Genomic DNA, 17,035 nt, shown 5'->3' with positions numbered 1-17,035 from the left:
TTGTTCCCCCAGGAGTATCTATAGCCCAATTTTAAAACACTAAACTAGCATATGACTTGTGAAACCCACAAGAATGTTCCTACAAGGCTCTTGGGAAGAACACAGAGATCAGATAAATATATGTAGCCTTTCAATTTCATAAAATCAGCACATGGATCTTAACCATATAAGTAGCTCAGAAGGTTGACACTAAGGTGAGCAGCTGTTAAAAAACAAGGAACTAGCCGATAGTCAACAAAACAGGTATTTATTGCTACAAAACTACTTTCGACTAACTCACAAATTACAGCCAGAAAAGTTCAAGGGGATCAGAATAATTAACATACAAACTCCAGAACTATAGTTCTCACTATGCACTGAGTACCCAATCTCTTAACATAATCATGAAAAGCTGCCTCTGAATTATGCCATTCTGTATAGGAGTACCAGAAAGTGAAAGTTCTGTAAATAACAGCCCAGAGAAGGACTATTGTTATTTCATTTTAAAGCATCATCAACTTTTCAGGAAGAAAATAAAAGCAGATGGCTTAAGAGCAGGGTACACTTGAGAATCATCTAGAAAGACTGGTCAAATGCACATGTCCAAACCGTACTACAAACTGACTACTCTTGATCTACAGGGTGATTCTTGTTGCCCACACTTAGTTAAGGACCACCGCTTTAGGGAATTTATTTCTAGAGAGTCTGCTGGGGTCAAGACTTGTTAGAAAGAATTTCTTCACATTTAACGAATATTATGAATTTTACCAAAATCATTGTACTCAGGATCATTTTGATAGAGATTCCATTACCTTAAAAATAGAGGCAGGTCCAAGGCCTTTGTTCTTAACAATAAATTTGCAACTATAATTTTACCAAGAATAATTGCAGACCAAGCATCATTCAGAATATCTGCTAGTTTCTTGGTTAAGCCAAAGGGAGGCCATCAAAGCAGGTCACAAAAGGTGCTCTACCAACAGTTAAATAGGACTAAGGCTGAAATTTACTATAGAATGTAAAGTGAAAGTTTGAGCAATAAGAAATGATATATTTGACAATTTTAATTGCAAGACTAGGAAAAGAGGAAAGGGTTAGGGGAAGGAGGATTATATGGATTAAACTGGAAAGTTGTCTGAGAACTAAGTCAGCTCTATACTTCTACTGCCTTTCTTGGCTCACATGATCTCTTTCAAATCATGTCTCCCTCTTTCACCTTCGAAGAGCATCTGATTGGACTGGAAAATTAGCTATATAATATATTGTCATGTAACCATCCCTACTGACTAGCCCCCGGTTCAAGATTAGTTGCATTGTCCACTCTGGCCAGAGTAGTAGAAATGGTTTCACCCCAGCACACTGACTGATTTTATCAGTAGGGCTGTGTAACTGGTAAACGCTGCAAGACTTTATAAACCGACCAGTGTATTCCTATTGTTCAACATGTTTGGTGATGAAGCCCCTGGAAAATCCTGTTGACTGGTCTCTCCAAGGACTCTTTTCAGGGCATTTTCAGCAGTATTCATTAACCTTCCACTTTGAACTTTGGCAGGTCCAGAAGAGGCACTTCAGACCTTCTGATATTTACAGGAGCTTAGTTTGAAAACATTGCCATTTGTAGGCTCTTGAACAGGGAAGTCGAATGAGTAGTGTGATAGTGGACAAGAGTTCGGTGAGTAACAGTTTCTAAGATGACCTAGAGACTTGAGAGCCTGGAGAAATTAAACATTTTCTATTGTGCTAATCCAAGCTTGAGGTGAGGAAGACTGTATAAGTTTTTACATTGCTGCTGTAACAAATGACCACAGCAAATAACCTTAGTAGCTTAAACAATACAAATTTATTATCTTCAGTTCTTTAGGTCAGAAGTCTGGCATAGATCTCACAGGGCTAAAATCAAGGTGTTGGCAAGGCTGCAATCCTTTCTAGAAGCTCTAAGAGGGAACCCATTTCCTTGCGTTTTCTATCTTCCAGAAGCTGACCACATTCCCTGCCTTGTGACCACCATCCTCTGTCTTCAGAAACAGCAGCAGCATCCTTATGCTGCCATCTTTCTAGTTCTCTGATCATAGCTGGGAAAGTTTCTCCACTTTTAAGGAATCATGTTATTAGATTTGGCCCACCCAGATAATCCAGGATAATCCCTCTATCTCAAGGTCAGTAATCTTACTGACATCTGCAAAGTCCCTTTTGCCATATAAAGTAACATAATCACATTTTCCAGGGATCAAAGTGTAGATATCTTTGGGTGCCATTACTATGTGTACCATAAAACACCTAGAACAGATATTTTAGGCAATCAATAGGCCTTCTCTTTTAGCTGGATTGATGGCCCATAGTCAATTTGGTATGGAAATGGGGTAGAAGAGGTAAAAGAAGATATTGAGATCAAGCCTAGTCATTCGGGTAATTTCACCCCTTTCAACCATTCTAAGATGGGTGAAAGTCTGTCTGCCTACTGCCTCTAAGAGGGACAGCCTGCCTCTAAGAGGGTTCTCACGAAAGCACGGTGTCTAGGGGAAGCTTCCAGATTTGTAACCAATAAGCCTTACAAAAGCAGGCCTGGTTTTTTTCCCAAATGTTCCCAGGGATGGGCTTATTTTCTCACATTCCCTGAGAGCACTGGTACCTCTCCTGTTGGCTCCCAGTTGCTGGAAACCATCTGCCTTCTTCTCCTCCTCTTCGCTCACATGGGCCCCATCTCAGTCAGGCTTACTTCTTGGAGGGAGCAAACGGGACCAGGGAGCAGGATGTGGAGAAAGACTGTGGAAGCAGAAGTCAGTGTTGGGGCGGGGCCACACTGGAACTGGTATGCTAGTGGAGACCCACTGAGTAGTTGATTTGGGTGCAGGCAAATGTGTGGCAGTCATTCTGAGCAGAATGTGAGCACCAGAGCCTTTCTGTACCACTGGGAGTGGCTCCAGGAAAAAGGATGCCTAGCTAAGGCACTACCTCTGAGCGTTCTGATATCTTTATTTCTCAGTCTCATTGGTTGCGCCTGATTTCCTCCATGACATTAAACAACTGTTGTATGATTTTTCTGTTGGTAGCACACAATTTTTCCAAATTAAAAGAAAAAAAAAAGACAGGAACAAAAAGGTTATGCTTTTCATCTGTGTTTGTGTAAACAAACCCAGTAATTACCGTAACTCAAATTGCTGCTGAAGCTCTCCATATTTTAACGTGCACACTGTCGCTGTTGCTACTAAATCTCTGCCTATATCCTGGGAAGTTAATCCTGAATTAGGAAACAGAAAAACTGATTAAAATAACATTGGGCCAAGTCCATGATTTTTATATTCATAAGATTCAAAATTTCTGTGAGGAAATGTGCAATGCAAATTGAATTATCTTCCAGAGTAATAAAAAAAAAAGAAGGAAACCAAAACAATGGTAAGATATGGGTACCCATGCAGAGAGATGTATGAATTAGGCTTTCTGTGGTTTGGTTTGATGGTGATTCAATATTCCACTCCTCTGAAACAACCTTGACTTACCAGGCTGCATAAACTCAATTCTCTTCAGTATAAAGTGAATATTATCCAGTTTTCAAGTAGCAACATTTCCTTAAGTTCTACACTTTTATCAAAAGAGGTTTTTCACTGAACTTTGAAGATAACATTATTAGTCCTTGCAAGTGTTCTAATCACGGTCTTTCTTGATTGCCTTTAGGACAAAAGAGCAGTTGTAAACGTTCAAAGAAAAATCAGGAAGGTGAAAGCCATTGTTTTTGTGCCTATTGGCATGGGGTAGGTGAAACTGAGTATTAAGGAAACAGTGTAGAAAATTCAGGTCTCCACATTTTCTTTTAACAAATTGGGCCAATTTAAACTCTCTACCACCTATCTTTCTTTTTTCCTTCCATATCCACTCTTGTCCCTTTCTACCCTGTTTCCTGCCTGGGAAGGCCGACCTGTAGGGACTTAACCAATGAGCTCTCTTGCTCTCTGGCTTGCGTTTGGGTTGGGCAATAGAGAGCCCCAGCAAGAGGTCAGAGGGAGAGGGGAGGGTAAGGTCAGAGTTCCCCCCGGATGGCTGTGTCTCTCCGCTGAAGACCACTGCTCTTGTCATGGTTGCCCTTTCTTCCAGGCTCTGGAAACTGCTTTCTCCCCCTTTCCCTTCAGGCTTGGCATTGTTTGTTATAAGCTTCAGGGTACTGTACTCTCCTTTGTTGTTTTGGTTTCCCGTATCTTGCCAAACCTTTATAACTACCCTCTTTAGTAAACACTCCTCAAATTGTTCTAATTTGACTGAGCTCTGTTTCATATTTCAACCCTTACAGAGACAGAATCTGCCTCATACAGCCCTATATCTAAATTCTTCCCACATCCTGGGGCCACCATCATTTCTTACCGGGACGACTAACTGACCTTTCTACTTCTACTCTTTATGGCTCGAAATCTTCTAAAAGTTTCTCATCACAAATATAATAAAGTCCAAATTCCCTACCATGGCCCAGGGCCCTGTCAGACTGTTAACATTCAACTTCATCTTGAGTCACACTCATCTCCCAGGTTCTAGGACCCACCAACTTCTCTTTTGCCTGAGGAGCTTTGTCCATGTTGGTCACTCTGCCTGGAGTGTTCTGCTCCCCAGTTCTTCGTATGGTTAGCACCGTCAAAGACAAAAACGTGAGTAAGTGAGGAGATGGATTTTATTCAGGCTATTGCAATAGGGAAACACCTCAGATCTGAAGATTAGAGTACGTATTAAGTTTCCTGTGGTTGCTGTAACAAATCATTGCAAATTAGCGGCTTTAAACAACAGAAAGTTATCCTATTATTGTTGTGTGGGCCAGAAATCCAAAATGAATCTTACGTGGCTAAAATCGAGGTGTTGGCAGGGCCGTGCTGCCTCTGGAGGGTCCAGGGGAGAATATGTTCCCTTTCTTTTTCCCACATCTAGAGCTGAATTCCTTGTCTCCTGGTCCCTTCCTCTATCTTCAAAACCAGTGATGGAGCATCTTTTCTCTGACTCCGCTTCTCTCTGCTTCCATCACATGGCTGTCTTCTCTTTTATCTGTGGTCAAGTCTCCTGCTCCCCTCTTACAAGGATACTTGTGATTCTGTTTAGGGTCCAACCAGGTAATCCAGGATAATTGTCCCGACTCAAGCTCATTAATCACATCTGCAAAAGCTCTTTTTCCGCATAAGGTAAGATATTCATAGATTCCAGGGATTAGGACCCGGGTATCTTGGAGGGCCATTTTCCAGCCTACTACAGCGTGTCTCAGCAGAGGGGTTTTGCCTTAGATTTTTATGGGGAGGAGTAGACAAGTTACAGGTGGGGTTATTTATAGTTGGGATTGTTTTTTCAATCAGAGGAAGTTTCAGTGGAACAGGAAATGCTTAGCTGGGTTCAGGGGAACAAACAATTCTAATCTTGGCTAATTATTCATGAGACGAGGAAGAAAGAGGGTCTCTGTCTGACCATGTCAACAGATTCAAGCAAAAGAGGAATGGTCTGGGTCTAACCTTGTCGCCAGTAAAAATGGGAGCCATCTACAAGTCTTGTGGGAGTCATGAGAAAGGGTGGATAGCAAGTCTACCTAAGCCATGTGGGGAATGGTGGTTCATTGCAGTTCCTCATCTTCTAGAACACAAAGGGGTGGGGGATTTGGGGAAAAAAAGACTGGGGAGATTTCTTAACCATCACTGTTTTCTGGGAGCATAGAAGTCAGGTAAAGTTCAACACTGTCATCACTGTCTCATCCTGAAACATATTTTCATAGATGCCCTCCCTGAACACCCTATGTAAGTACTGCCCTCCACATTATTCTGTGTCATAGTTTCCTCTTTATTTCCTTCACAATATTTTTCACAATCCATAATTATTTTGTGTACTTCTTTGCTTGTCTCTCTAGACCATGAACTTTTTGAGGACAGGGAAAATGGTTGTCTTATCTTAAGAGCTTAGAACAATGTATCTTTATATCTTTACAGCCTGGCACATTTTTGTTGAATTGACAAAAGAAGCAATACCAGATGGCCAATAAACTCATGATAAACTGTCTAGTAATTACCTCATTGGTAGTGAAATAAATAAGGATAAAAATAACAGTGAGGTAAACAAAAGAGAGTCAGACATCGTAGGCAGCAGGACCCACATGTTCAGAGACACACAGTGGTGTGTGTGGAATGTGGGGCATGGCTGGTGTGAGATGGGACCTGAGCCTGGCAGGCTGAGGCTCCACAGTGAGTCAAAGACCAAACCTCAAAGGAGGTGGGGCTCTATACTTCCTATTCCCCTCAGTGCCTGCATTCATTCATCCTTTCAACAAATATTTTTGAATGTGTCAGTTTGCCAGGCACTGGTCTAGACTTTGGGGACATAACAGAGAACAGACCAGACAAAAATTAGTCTGACAGTAAATAGAAGAAGTGATTAAAATAAATAGCGCTGAATGTTAAAGAGAGAAGCAGAGCAGAAAAGCGAAATGTGGAATGTAGGCTTGCAATTTAGGGAGAGTGGCCAGGGAAGGCCTCAGTGAGAATATGCTGCCAGGTGTGGGATTGGGGGTGGAGGGCATGTAACCAAACTTGAAAGAAGTGATATTTGGGAGAAAGGCATTCCAGGCAGAGGCCACAGCAAGCACTCAGGTCCTGAGGTGCAAACTCACCTGTAAGAAGGCTGGTGTGGTCTAAACAGAGTGACAGAGAGGGGTGCACAGTTGTAGGAGATGCGGCCACAGAGGCAAGGGGTGAGGGTTGCAGTTGTAGGGCCTTATAAGCTTTTGTAAGGACAGTGGCTTTTCCACTGAGTGAAATGGGAAACCATTGGAATATTTTGATAAGAGGATTGACATGCTCTATTTCATTTAACAGGATTGCTTGGGCTGCTATTCTGAAATGAGACAGGAGAGGATCAAGGCCCAATGCAGGAAGACCCTCTAGGAGGCTACTCCGTGATCCAGGTGAGAGATGATGGAAGTAGCACGTATCAGGGAGGTAGCAGTGGAAATGATGAGAAATGGTTAGATTCTGGATGTACTCTGAAGCCACTAGAATTTGCTGATGGGTCAGATGAGAAGTGAGGGAGAGAAGTCAAGGATGACTGCAAGATTTACGGCAAGGATGGGGTTACCATTTACTGAGATTTGGAAGAATACTAAAAGAGCAGCTTTGGGAAGGAAGATCAAGAGCTCAGTTTGGGACACATTAACTCCAAGGTGCACAAGTTCTATTTTAAAATAGAACTCATTTTGAAAATGTTCCTGTGAACATTAGGAAATTACTTCTCTGAACTTCTCACCTTCCCGGAGAATATTTCTATCACGTCTTTGTTGGGAGAAGTACAACAGGAAAATTAGAAAATCTAAGTATATAACTGCTTTGGAAATAACAACAGAAAAGTCTGTATGTGAAGTATCTCCTTTTCCTGATCTCTTGGGCACCCAAAAGAGCAGATGAATTGAATTTGGAAGTTGAAGAAAGCCACCAGCTTTGGGGAAACAGCTGCATCAGAGCAGAGGCCCAGCTTTGGCCCCCAGGGCTCCGCAGCTGAGTCCACAGCTTGGCAGTTACCATGCCTTTCTCTAAAAAGCTGACTGCCTAGCTTTGGCCTCAGGCAACCCTGTGCTGAGAGATCTTCCAGGCAGAGAAAGAGAGCCCAGGCTCCTTGCTCCAGATGTCATTGCTTGTCACCTGCTCTGAAGTGATGACACTCATAACCTAGATCTTGGCCTTAACCTCTGAGTTCTCCTATATCCCTCATCTTGAACTGCCCAACCTGAAAATATACTCTTTAAGTCTCACACAAGAGCTCCATACACTCTGCTTCACTGCAGGGTCATTCCATGTAAATTAATTTTCCAGGTAACTGAAGCTTAGCTGTCCTTTGATGTCAACCATATGAAGGAAAATTTTTCTGAGGCTGAACTGTAAACATTCTTGCTTTCTTAACCAGGGCACCTAGAAGAAAATTGAACTTTTCTGACGTTAGGCTGCCTCCTCACAACTTGATGATGCCCTCAGGCTCTAGTGAGGTATGTAGAGTCTGTGCCTACCACACTTACAACCTCAAACTGCTGTGTACTCGAGGCTTGTACTTTCTTTTTAAAAATGTTTTTGTTGTTTTGCTGCATCATCCCTGCTGTCATTGCTAGTTACTGCTTGATTATTTGGGTGCTTCACAGGCCATTTTTAACTTATTATCTGATTCCAAGCTTGGGTCTTAGTAGCTAAAATATGATCTTCAGAAATGCAAGATAGCATTTGTGGTGGACAGAATTGTAAGGTGGCCCCTTCATGTTCACAACCCTGTGTAATCTCCTCCCCTTGAATCTGATCAGGACTTACGAGTATGATGGGATGGCCACTCCAGTGATTAGGTTACCTATATGTTTGGCAAAGGTGAAGGGACTTTGATTATGTAAAGTCTCATAATCATTTGACTTTAAGTTAATCAGAAGGAAGATTGACCCAGGTGGGCCTGACGTAAGAAAGCAAGCCCTTTAAAAGATGATCTAGAGGTTTTCTCTCCTGTTGGCTTTGAAGAAGTAAACTACCATGGATTCTATAGCAGCAAGAAGATTAATTTGGCCAAAAACCACATGAGCTTGGAAGAGGACCCTGAGCCTCAGATAAGAACACAGGCCTGAGCAACACCTTGACTGCAGTGCTGTGAAACCCTGAGCAGAAAATCCAGCTTAAGCTATGTCTATACCCTCAACCCATGGAAATTGTGAGATAATAAATGGGTATTGTTTTATGCTGATACGTTTGTGATAAGTTATTATGAAGCAATAGAAAATTAATACAGTATCCTATTTGGATTTTGTATTTAAAAGGGTAAAAGCATACTGCACTTGGAATGCATGGGTTCATACAAACTAAATCACATTATTATAATTACCCCATCCTACTATGCATAATAGCAATTCTGAGTTTCATTCAGCTCAGGAAATAAAACTCCAGAACCTATTAATATTATGCTTGTCCATTCCTGAGCTTCAGCAAATAAAATATGCAGGGCTGTAGTGGAAATCCAACTCAATATTTCTCTTCTCTACTAATTTTTCTACCCAGGAGAGAATCATAAATTAGAAAAAAAAAGGATCTCATGTTTAAAAAAAAAACTCAAATGGAACAAAACTAAACTTATCAGTGGCTGTGTGGTGGGGTCAACTTTTTCTACATGATATTTTAGTTACCTATGTTATAAATAAGTGCAAAAAAATATCATGATGGTATAATATCTTATATTTTTGAGCATTTTATAAAACTTTAAAAAGTTTATTTCATATGACCTTCACAATATATGTCACTTCAAACACGAATTAAGAACTAAACACAGCCTAGCAGGCTAGTAATTTATTTATATATTCAATTTTTTAAATATTGTTTTTGAGTAATTATTATTGGTACATAGTAAAAATTAAATCTCTTTCACAGCCACCTTCATTAATCTTGTTTTCCTCTCCAGAGTCAACTCTTACTGGTTTCTTGTGCATTTTTCTAGAGGTATTCTCTGCAGTTACAAATAAATATTCAAACATGATGTGTTAATTTTAGTAATTTATATTTTACTAGAAATTGATATATGTCACTGGAATTTAATAATTTACTGGAATAAAGTTTTAAAGGGTGTTCTTCTCCATAGTTGTACTCATAGTTCCTTGCTCATTTGTAAATTTGTATATTTATATTTTATCCTTCGACATTCCTTTTTTTTTTAAGCAGTAGCAACAAACAGCACTTGAGCTTATCAGTTGTACTGTTTTTGTCTGTCCTGGTCTAACATTTAGTTAAGTACTTACCACAAAGTGCTCAGCCAGGTACTGTGCTCTGCTTTTAATACACACGATCTCTCAGGGCTTCCCTGGTGGTGCAGTGGTTGAGAGTCCGCCTGCCCATGCAGGGGACACGGGTTCGTGCCCCGGTCCGGGAAGATCCCACATGCCGCAGAGCGGCTGGGCCCATGAGCCATGGCCTCTGAGCCTGCGCGTCCGGAGCCTGTGCTCCGCAACGGGAGAGGCCGCAACAGTGAGAGCCCTGCGTACCGAGGAAAAAAAAAAAAAAACCACGATCTCATTTCCCTGCAATAACCCTCCAGGGTAGATCTTTTAATAATGCTCATTTTACGTATGAGAAAATGGATTCTGCAGGAGGCCAGGTAATGAGCCTTCCACTAGTAAGGGGGAAAACTGAGACTCAGCCCCTCTCTTTCTGACTCCAGAACCTCAGCTTTTAATTTTACTTCCCTGCTTTTCTTCCTTAATGTCTTCTTCATGCTTTCCTTTAATTATCTTGCACAGTTTCTAACTTCTTGAGTTGACCATTAACTTTCATTTTTTGTATTTATTAATAAATCCATTTATAGATATAAATCTACCTCTGAGCCTGCTTTATCAGCATAGACTATGTTTTGTTATGTGGAATTCTCAATGTCATTTTTGCTAAATATTTATTTCTTTCTCTTTTGACATGAGATGTTTAGAATTTTATTTTCCCAGTGAGTAAGATTTCTCATGTTGTTCTTTATATATTTGTAAATAATATTAGTTTTATTGTATTGTAATAAAAGCGTAATATTTCCTATTTCTACATTTTAGAATTTACTGAGTTATCTAATATATAATTTGTTTTCAAAAACATTCTATAGATCTCTAAAAGACAGTGTAGTGTTTGTGAGCACTATGGTACCTATTAAATCCATTTTTTTTAAAATGTAGTTTGAATTCTCCTATACTTGATCTGTCAAAGTTAGAGATATAGGTGAGCTGTTTCCTAAGAAAATTGACTTTCTTAGTGACTCTCCTCGCTTCCAACGATTCTTGTGTTATTTATGTCAATATGATGTTATTTATTTAGATAAAGCTCCATTATTATCATAGCTATATTATGGCTATATATCTTTTATAAATGTAAAAAATGATGCTCTCTTATCCCTCCTAATTCTTTTAATCTTAAACTTTGAAATTAAAATTGCCAACTCTATTCTTTTTGTTTGAATGTTTCTATATATTTTTTTATTCTTTTGTTTTTAGCCTTTTGGATATATAATTTAGAATACTATGCTAGCAGATCAAATAGAGTTTGATTTTATCTATTTTTATTAAATTTGAGAGTCTGTTAAAAAAGATAAACACATTTATATTTTCTGTTTATTTCTTGTATGTTTGATCTGTCTTTTATTCTATTGTATGATTTCTCTTTTTTTGAATGATAACTTTTTTCTGACTTTTTAGGATTATTTTTTCCTTGTTTTTATGTTCTTTATGCATCAGAATTTACATACAATGTTTTAAATTCTGTTAGGAGACAAATTTAAGCTATTAAAAAACTACTCAAACCTAGAATTATCAAAATTATTAAAGCCAATGACAAAAGAGTGTCCACTGGCTTTCTCTTGTGAGAAATGCTGAGCCACTAGTGCTCCTCCTGGCACTGAGGATCTGTCCTGTGAAAAAACAGACATAAAAAGAGTGGAAAGGTGAAAAGAAGAGTGGGACTTTGAAGTGGAACCAAATTTATTTCACTTATCTTTTCCCTTTTTTACATGCACAAGAATGGTATGTGATTTAAAATTCTATACCTACATAAGCCTAAAAAAAGGCATCTCAATTAATATAACAAAATGCCAAGTGATAGGATATTACGTCATAATTTAAATAGCAGAAATTTGTCTTCCTTAGTGGGACCTAAAATAGTGTGTTTAGAATGGTGTCATAGATGAGATGAAATATTATATATTCTTTTTGAAAACGCTTTTCTGCATTAAAAAAAGGGAGACTGAGATGGTTCTTTTCAGCATCAGAAATCCTGAAGAGGTAAGACTGACCAACACACCTTCTATGGAGAGGAGATTTTAACTGTAGACCAGGGCTGCCATGCTCTGGGGCAGCTGGTGGCCCCGTGGGAATGCCTGGGTCAGATGCTGGGCCCTGAGCACTCTTGGCTTGACCTCTTGGCTCTTACTGCAACTCATGGGGCTGCCCTGATCTGTCAGCAACTGGGACATCTGAGTCACACCCAAAGAGGAATTTCTCCTGTTCTGCCCCTGGGAGTCCAGACGGATTTCATCCTTATGTCAACACGTCCCCTACATCTCTGTGGAGGAAAACATTAGAAATATCTAGGTGGACTGGCTCCAGGTGACCTGTGCAGCAGTATCCAGCCAGCAAGGATCCTGTGGATGCTAAGTTTGACAACCAGCAGATGTGCTGATCTTCTGTGAATGACACAGGGACCTTCACCACATCACCTGGTTATCGTTACAATCCTCCTATTTGATTTAATGAATAAGGCCTGGTTGATATCGACTTCCAGTGCCAGTTTAGGAACCCAGCAGCCTAAGAACAGTGAGACCCAGGGACAAGATCATCCATCTCTGAGTTTTCTTCTCTGTACAGTATTAGGAGAATTGTGCATCAAGGGCTGATTTTCTCTTTGGCTCCGCCTGTATTGGTGGCACATATCTTTCTGGTGCCTTTCAAGGACATCTATGAGATGCTCCACTGCGATACCCATGTCTGCTTTGAGTGTTCACCAAGCATACCATCTGGCCTCTCCGGGCAGCCATTTCTGAATATTCTCAGGATCCAACAAAAGGGATCCCACCCAGTGCTGCACTCTGTCTGTCGTACCTTCAGCTTCTAACCTTCACCTGCACACTTCGGGGAGGAGTTAGTGGACTTCTCCCAGGGTCTCTTGCAACTATTTCCTGTGACATGTTGGATTTTTCTCAGGAGCATTTGTTGCAAGCTGACCTTTTCTAGCTTTCATCAATCTCATCCCATGTAAACTCCAGCTTGATTGTATTTCTAAAAATGTTATCATGTGAATGGCATCCTTCCTTAGTTTCCTGCCATGATGCAGAACTTTCCTATTTGTACGTCTTTTTGGTCATTTCAGAAAGGATCTGATAGGCAAGGGAGGAAGAGAAGTAGATGCCTTTGCTCTAGTTGTGTGTTCGTTTTTAACAGAAATCTGGTCATCTTGCATTTAGAGTGTCTGCAGGATATACAAAGAGAAACACCATGAAAATTAGTGATTGAATATATGGATCTGAGACTTAGGGGAGCTCTGTGTTAGAATTATAAATTTGGGAGGCATCAGCCCATGGTGGGAGTCAAGTCACAGGAACAGGGAAGACTGCCTAAAGCAGGAGTTCCAAAATCTTGCGGATCATCAGAATATACAGATTCCTCGGTGCTTCTCCTGTAGAGTCTAATTTAGTAGACTGATGATTGTCCTCAAGAATCTATCATCTTTTTTTTTTTTTAAGCTTCCATTGAAAGAGCTCTAAACTTGAGTATTGAGAGAAGAAATTGTAAGGCAACACTCCCAGTGTGGTCTTCCTTACACAAGAAAGTTTTACGTCTCTATGCACCTGGCTATGTTGTAGGGATGGTGGCAGGGTCACCAACTGAAAAAGTGATGAAGACTTTGAAAAGTCATTGTGAGAAAAGGGTAGGGATGCTGATGAGACACATGTACAAAGTGAGGGGACAGAGAAAGCTGGACATCAATGAACATGAATGTGTAACCTCCTCCTTCTTGCTCAGCAACCTGAGTATAGACATGGAGATAGTAGGAGGTTGGGTTAATAGAGTTGGGTAAATCAAAGAACAAGGACAGGACACTGAGGACTACAAAAATCTGTTGGCATTTGACCATAGCCCCCATCCTTTCAATTTTCTGCTACCCTAACCTATTCCCAATACAGCTGCTCTTGACCTCATCATCACCAGTCCCTTACTACCACCCATCCCCATTTTTCTTGGTCCATGTTCTCCTCCTTTCTTAACCTGGAACCCAAGGGACATCCCTTCAGTCACTCTTTTGACAGTAACCCTCAAAATATTAAATAACTAGTTTAAGGTAATACCACTAATAAATGGTGAGACTTGAACTTAGGCCAGTCTGAGTGTTTGTTTGTTTGTTTGTTTTTGGACCAGTACTTTATATGACCCCTGCAGTTGGCATGGTGATACCCCACCCACACCCTGTTTAATGAAGGACTTATTGCCGCAGCATCTGGGAGTGCTGTCAGCAGACAGACTTCAGCTGTCAGGCCCTTTGGTATGCCTCACCTGCAGAGAGTTGCCTCATCCAAGTTCACACTCTTTCCTGGGCCACCCACCTCCAATGACTGATAAATGTGGGAGTATAAAGTCCTGGCCCTCTCAGCCCTTCTTGGGACTACTCTGAAGGGACATTCTATCTCCAGAGCTCCCTGTGAGGTCGCTGAGACTGTCCTTGGGACTGCATCACACCTCACCTTTCCCTCATCCTTCCACAGGTGTTGATCCCAAGGGCACTCCTTAATAAACATGCTCCAGGCTAAACTCTCTCCAAGTCTGTTTCCTAACGGACCTAACATACAGCTTCTTCAAGAAACGAGAGCCAGAATTTCATGTTATAGAAGTCATATGACTTTTCACCTTTTCCAGAGACCCTATCAAGTGTTTTAGGGAAGTGTCAGATCCAGATGAAGCCGGGTGCTCCTTGCTCTGGTCACCATGATGGCATCTAGCCATTTGGATTTCAGGTACATAGGGCTCAAGAGAGAGGGCTAATCCAGGCCTGAGTTAAGTCCAATGGTGTCAGATTTGGAATAGGGATATGCTGCTTCTTAAGCTTTGCTATTTCCCTTTTCCCTCCCTAGTCATCCTTCTGAGGCCAGAGTCTGGCCTGGAAGACTAATCTTGAGTCCCAGCTTTAAACAACCTGCAGATGAGGCAACCGACTGAAAATTTCAGGCTCAAATCTGATACACCATTGCACTGTGATTTTTAAAGAAGATGTTGGGGGTAGGAGTTTATTAATTAATTAATTATTGTTGTGTTGGGTTTTCATTTCTGTGCGAGGGCTTTCTCTAGTTGTGGCAAGCGGGGGCCACTCTTCATCGCGGTGTGCGGGCCTCTCATTATCGTGGCCTCTCGTTGCGGAGCACAGGCTCCAGACGCACAGACTCAGTAGTTGTGGCTCACGGGCCCAGTCGCTCTGCGGCATGTGGGATACTCCCAGACCAGGGCTCGAACCCGTGTCCCCTGCATTAGCAGGCAGATTCTCAACCACTGCGCCACCAGGGAAGCCCTGCACTGTGATTTTAGTGACTGAAAGGTAAAAGCATGACCTAGGCCAGAGCAAACGAATTTGAGTGGTTTTATTTCAGGTTGATTTTTTTCCCCTCACATTTTATCAGTTAGAATAAACAGTCATAATATGTCAGGAAAAAAAATAAGCAAGCCATCCATCAGAAAAAAATTTTTGGTTGTTTTTTAATATGATTAAGTATTATAGGAACACTAACAAATGAAACAAAATCGATACTTGTATATTCCAAATTTGCAAGTTTCTCCACTTCACGTTTTAATTATCTTTTAAATTTATACAATCACTCTATAAAGTAACTAAATATATGATTCAGGATATACTTCTTTATAACAGTTAGGAAATGTGTGGTATTTGGTTTTCAATTAAACATCTATGAAGACTTCATCTGTGCTACCCACTTAATTAGAAAAAAAATATGCAAAGTAATACCATGCTGGAAATGTCTAAATAGGGGAAGCAACTGAAATTTATATATTAAGGATGGAATATATTTCACTTAATTGGAATATACGTTGCCTCCTAATCCAGCTAATATATTTTTCAGTCAGCCCCAAATTGAAGCCATATGTTATCAGCGATCACTCAGATCACTGTAAGTATATGATCTGTGTTATATTAAATAACTTCATTTAGGTAACTGCTTTAAACACTGTGTAGAAGCAAGTACTCCTTAAAGGTTTCAGTTACTGATTTTCAAATCTTCTTTGTAGGTATAAGCTTCTCAGAAGGCCAAGCATAATCACATTTCCTGCCCAGTTGGTCTTTTCCTTTGATAACCACCCATGGTTACTATACCAGCCTGTCAATAGGCATTTAATGAGAAACTGCTGGTGGCTGAAGCCTCTACCAGGGCCTAGAAGCACACAGAAGATTAGGTGTGCCTGGAAAAGCTTACAATAAGTTGGTGGTTTTCATGGGCATAAGCCAGCATGGGTTTGCTTAATTTTCTTGTTTTTCAACAGCAATGACAAGATGTTTTTCTAGGGGTAGCATTGGCTTTGACACCCCCTTAAGCTGATAGAAAAAAAAAATAGCTCCTATTAAGTAATAATTTAAAAAATGACAAAGTTTACTTGGTCTCCAGAGGTTTGCGTATCCACAGATCAGATTTATAACATGAAGTACTGGAGCATGTCTCCTACTTATTCATACATTAAGGTAAAATGTGTTCTAATCCTTTATCTTTTAAGAATAAAACGTCAGGACATTTTTGTGATTTCCTCTAACTAGTAAGACAGGAGGGAGGTTCTTCGTGAGGATTTCCAACCAAGCCATGTACAACCAATCTGATATAGATCCTTTTCTTGCCACTGGAAGGCTCCTGACAGCATGGAAGAAAAATAAAGAACAAACATGACAATTAGTACAGGCAGTAACATCACTAGTTATCTGAGCTATGTAATAACAAGTGGCCTGAACCTTTTATGTGCCTCCCCGACAAAATGAAAGCATGGAAATTATTTTGAATATAGATATTAAATTGATATACTTCTCAGATAATATAAATATCTACAAACCAGAAAAATAGGCTTGGGCATTGTAGGGTAGAGGCAAAGCATAAATATAATAAATTTTCACTCTTTAAATAGAAAATGTGATCAACCAATACCTCTCCCCATTTTTGGAAAAAATGACTATTCCTAATGGTTTAAAGCTCTTATATTTGGGAGAAACAGCTGTTTGAGTCCTACCACCCAATTCAGGAGAACAATCTATGTCTTAAATGGATAGTCCTCCAGTGTAGACCTTGTTTGAAGACATACTTAACTTTGTACATAGGAGTCAGTTCATGAGGTATAAATGTGAAATTGTTGGTTTTCATGTTTAGCAATGAATCTTTAGGTAAACATTCATATTTTCAGCAGGTACACCCCTAACATTTGTGGAGTGGAGGGCAAAGAGTGGAAATGGAAAAGCCCACTCCTTTTTCTCCTGCCCATGGTAAAGAGTCTTGCAAACATGCTATGGACTCCATACCTCAGGAGCAGCTATCTAGG

The 17,035-nt window shown here is 40.3% G+C and overlaps 2 protein-coding genes across 5 annotated transcripts in view; one reads left to right on the top strand and one right to left on the bottom strand.

Moving 5' to 3' along the window:
* The window catches only part of MYEF2 (myelin expression factor 2), a 180,902-nt gene that overhangs the window by 11,775 nt on the left and 152,092 nt on the right, over window positions 1-17,035 (top strand). For 3 of the 4 annotated variants that reach the window (XM_027084223.1, XM_027084224.1, XM_027084226.1), the window contains exons 2-3: window positions 6,801-6,889; window positions 7,882-7,960. The gene's annotated coding sequence lies outside the window, so the exon portion shown is untranslated. Of the gene's footprint in view, window positions 1-5,049; window positions 5,130-6,800; window positions 6,890-7,881; window positions 7,961-17,035 lie in introns of all 4 variants that reach the window. The other variant, XM_027084225.1, reaches the window with a different exon arrangement.
* The window catches only part of SLC12A1 (solute carrier family 12 member 1), a 91,190-nt gene continuing 89,228 nt past the window's right edge, over window positions 15,074-17,035 (bottom strand). Inside the window, exon 26 of the mRNA XM_027084237.1 lies at window positions 15,074-16,359. Coding sequence (XP_026940038.1) covers window positions 16,224-16,359 — 136 coding nt within the window. The 3' untranslated portion in view covers window positions 15,074-16,223. The remainder of the gene's footprint in view (window positions 16,360-17,035) is intronic.

This window comes from Aethalodelphis obliquidens, unplaced genomic scaffold (assembly GCF_003676395.1).
Source record: "Aethalodelphis obliquidens isolate GAN/ISIS:26980383/991018 unplaced genomic scaffold, ASM367639v1 scaffold51, whole genome shotgun sequence".
Lineage (NCBI taxonomy): Eukaryota > Metazoa > Chordata > Mammalia > Artiodactyla > Delphinidae > Aethalodelphis > Aethalodelphis obliquidens.
The sequence above is the reverse complement of the archived record's forward strand: the minus strand, read 5'-3'. Positions and strand labels throughout refer to the sequence as shown.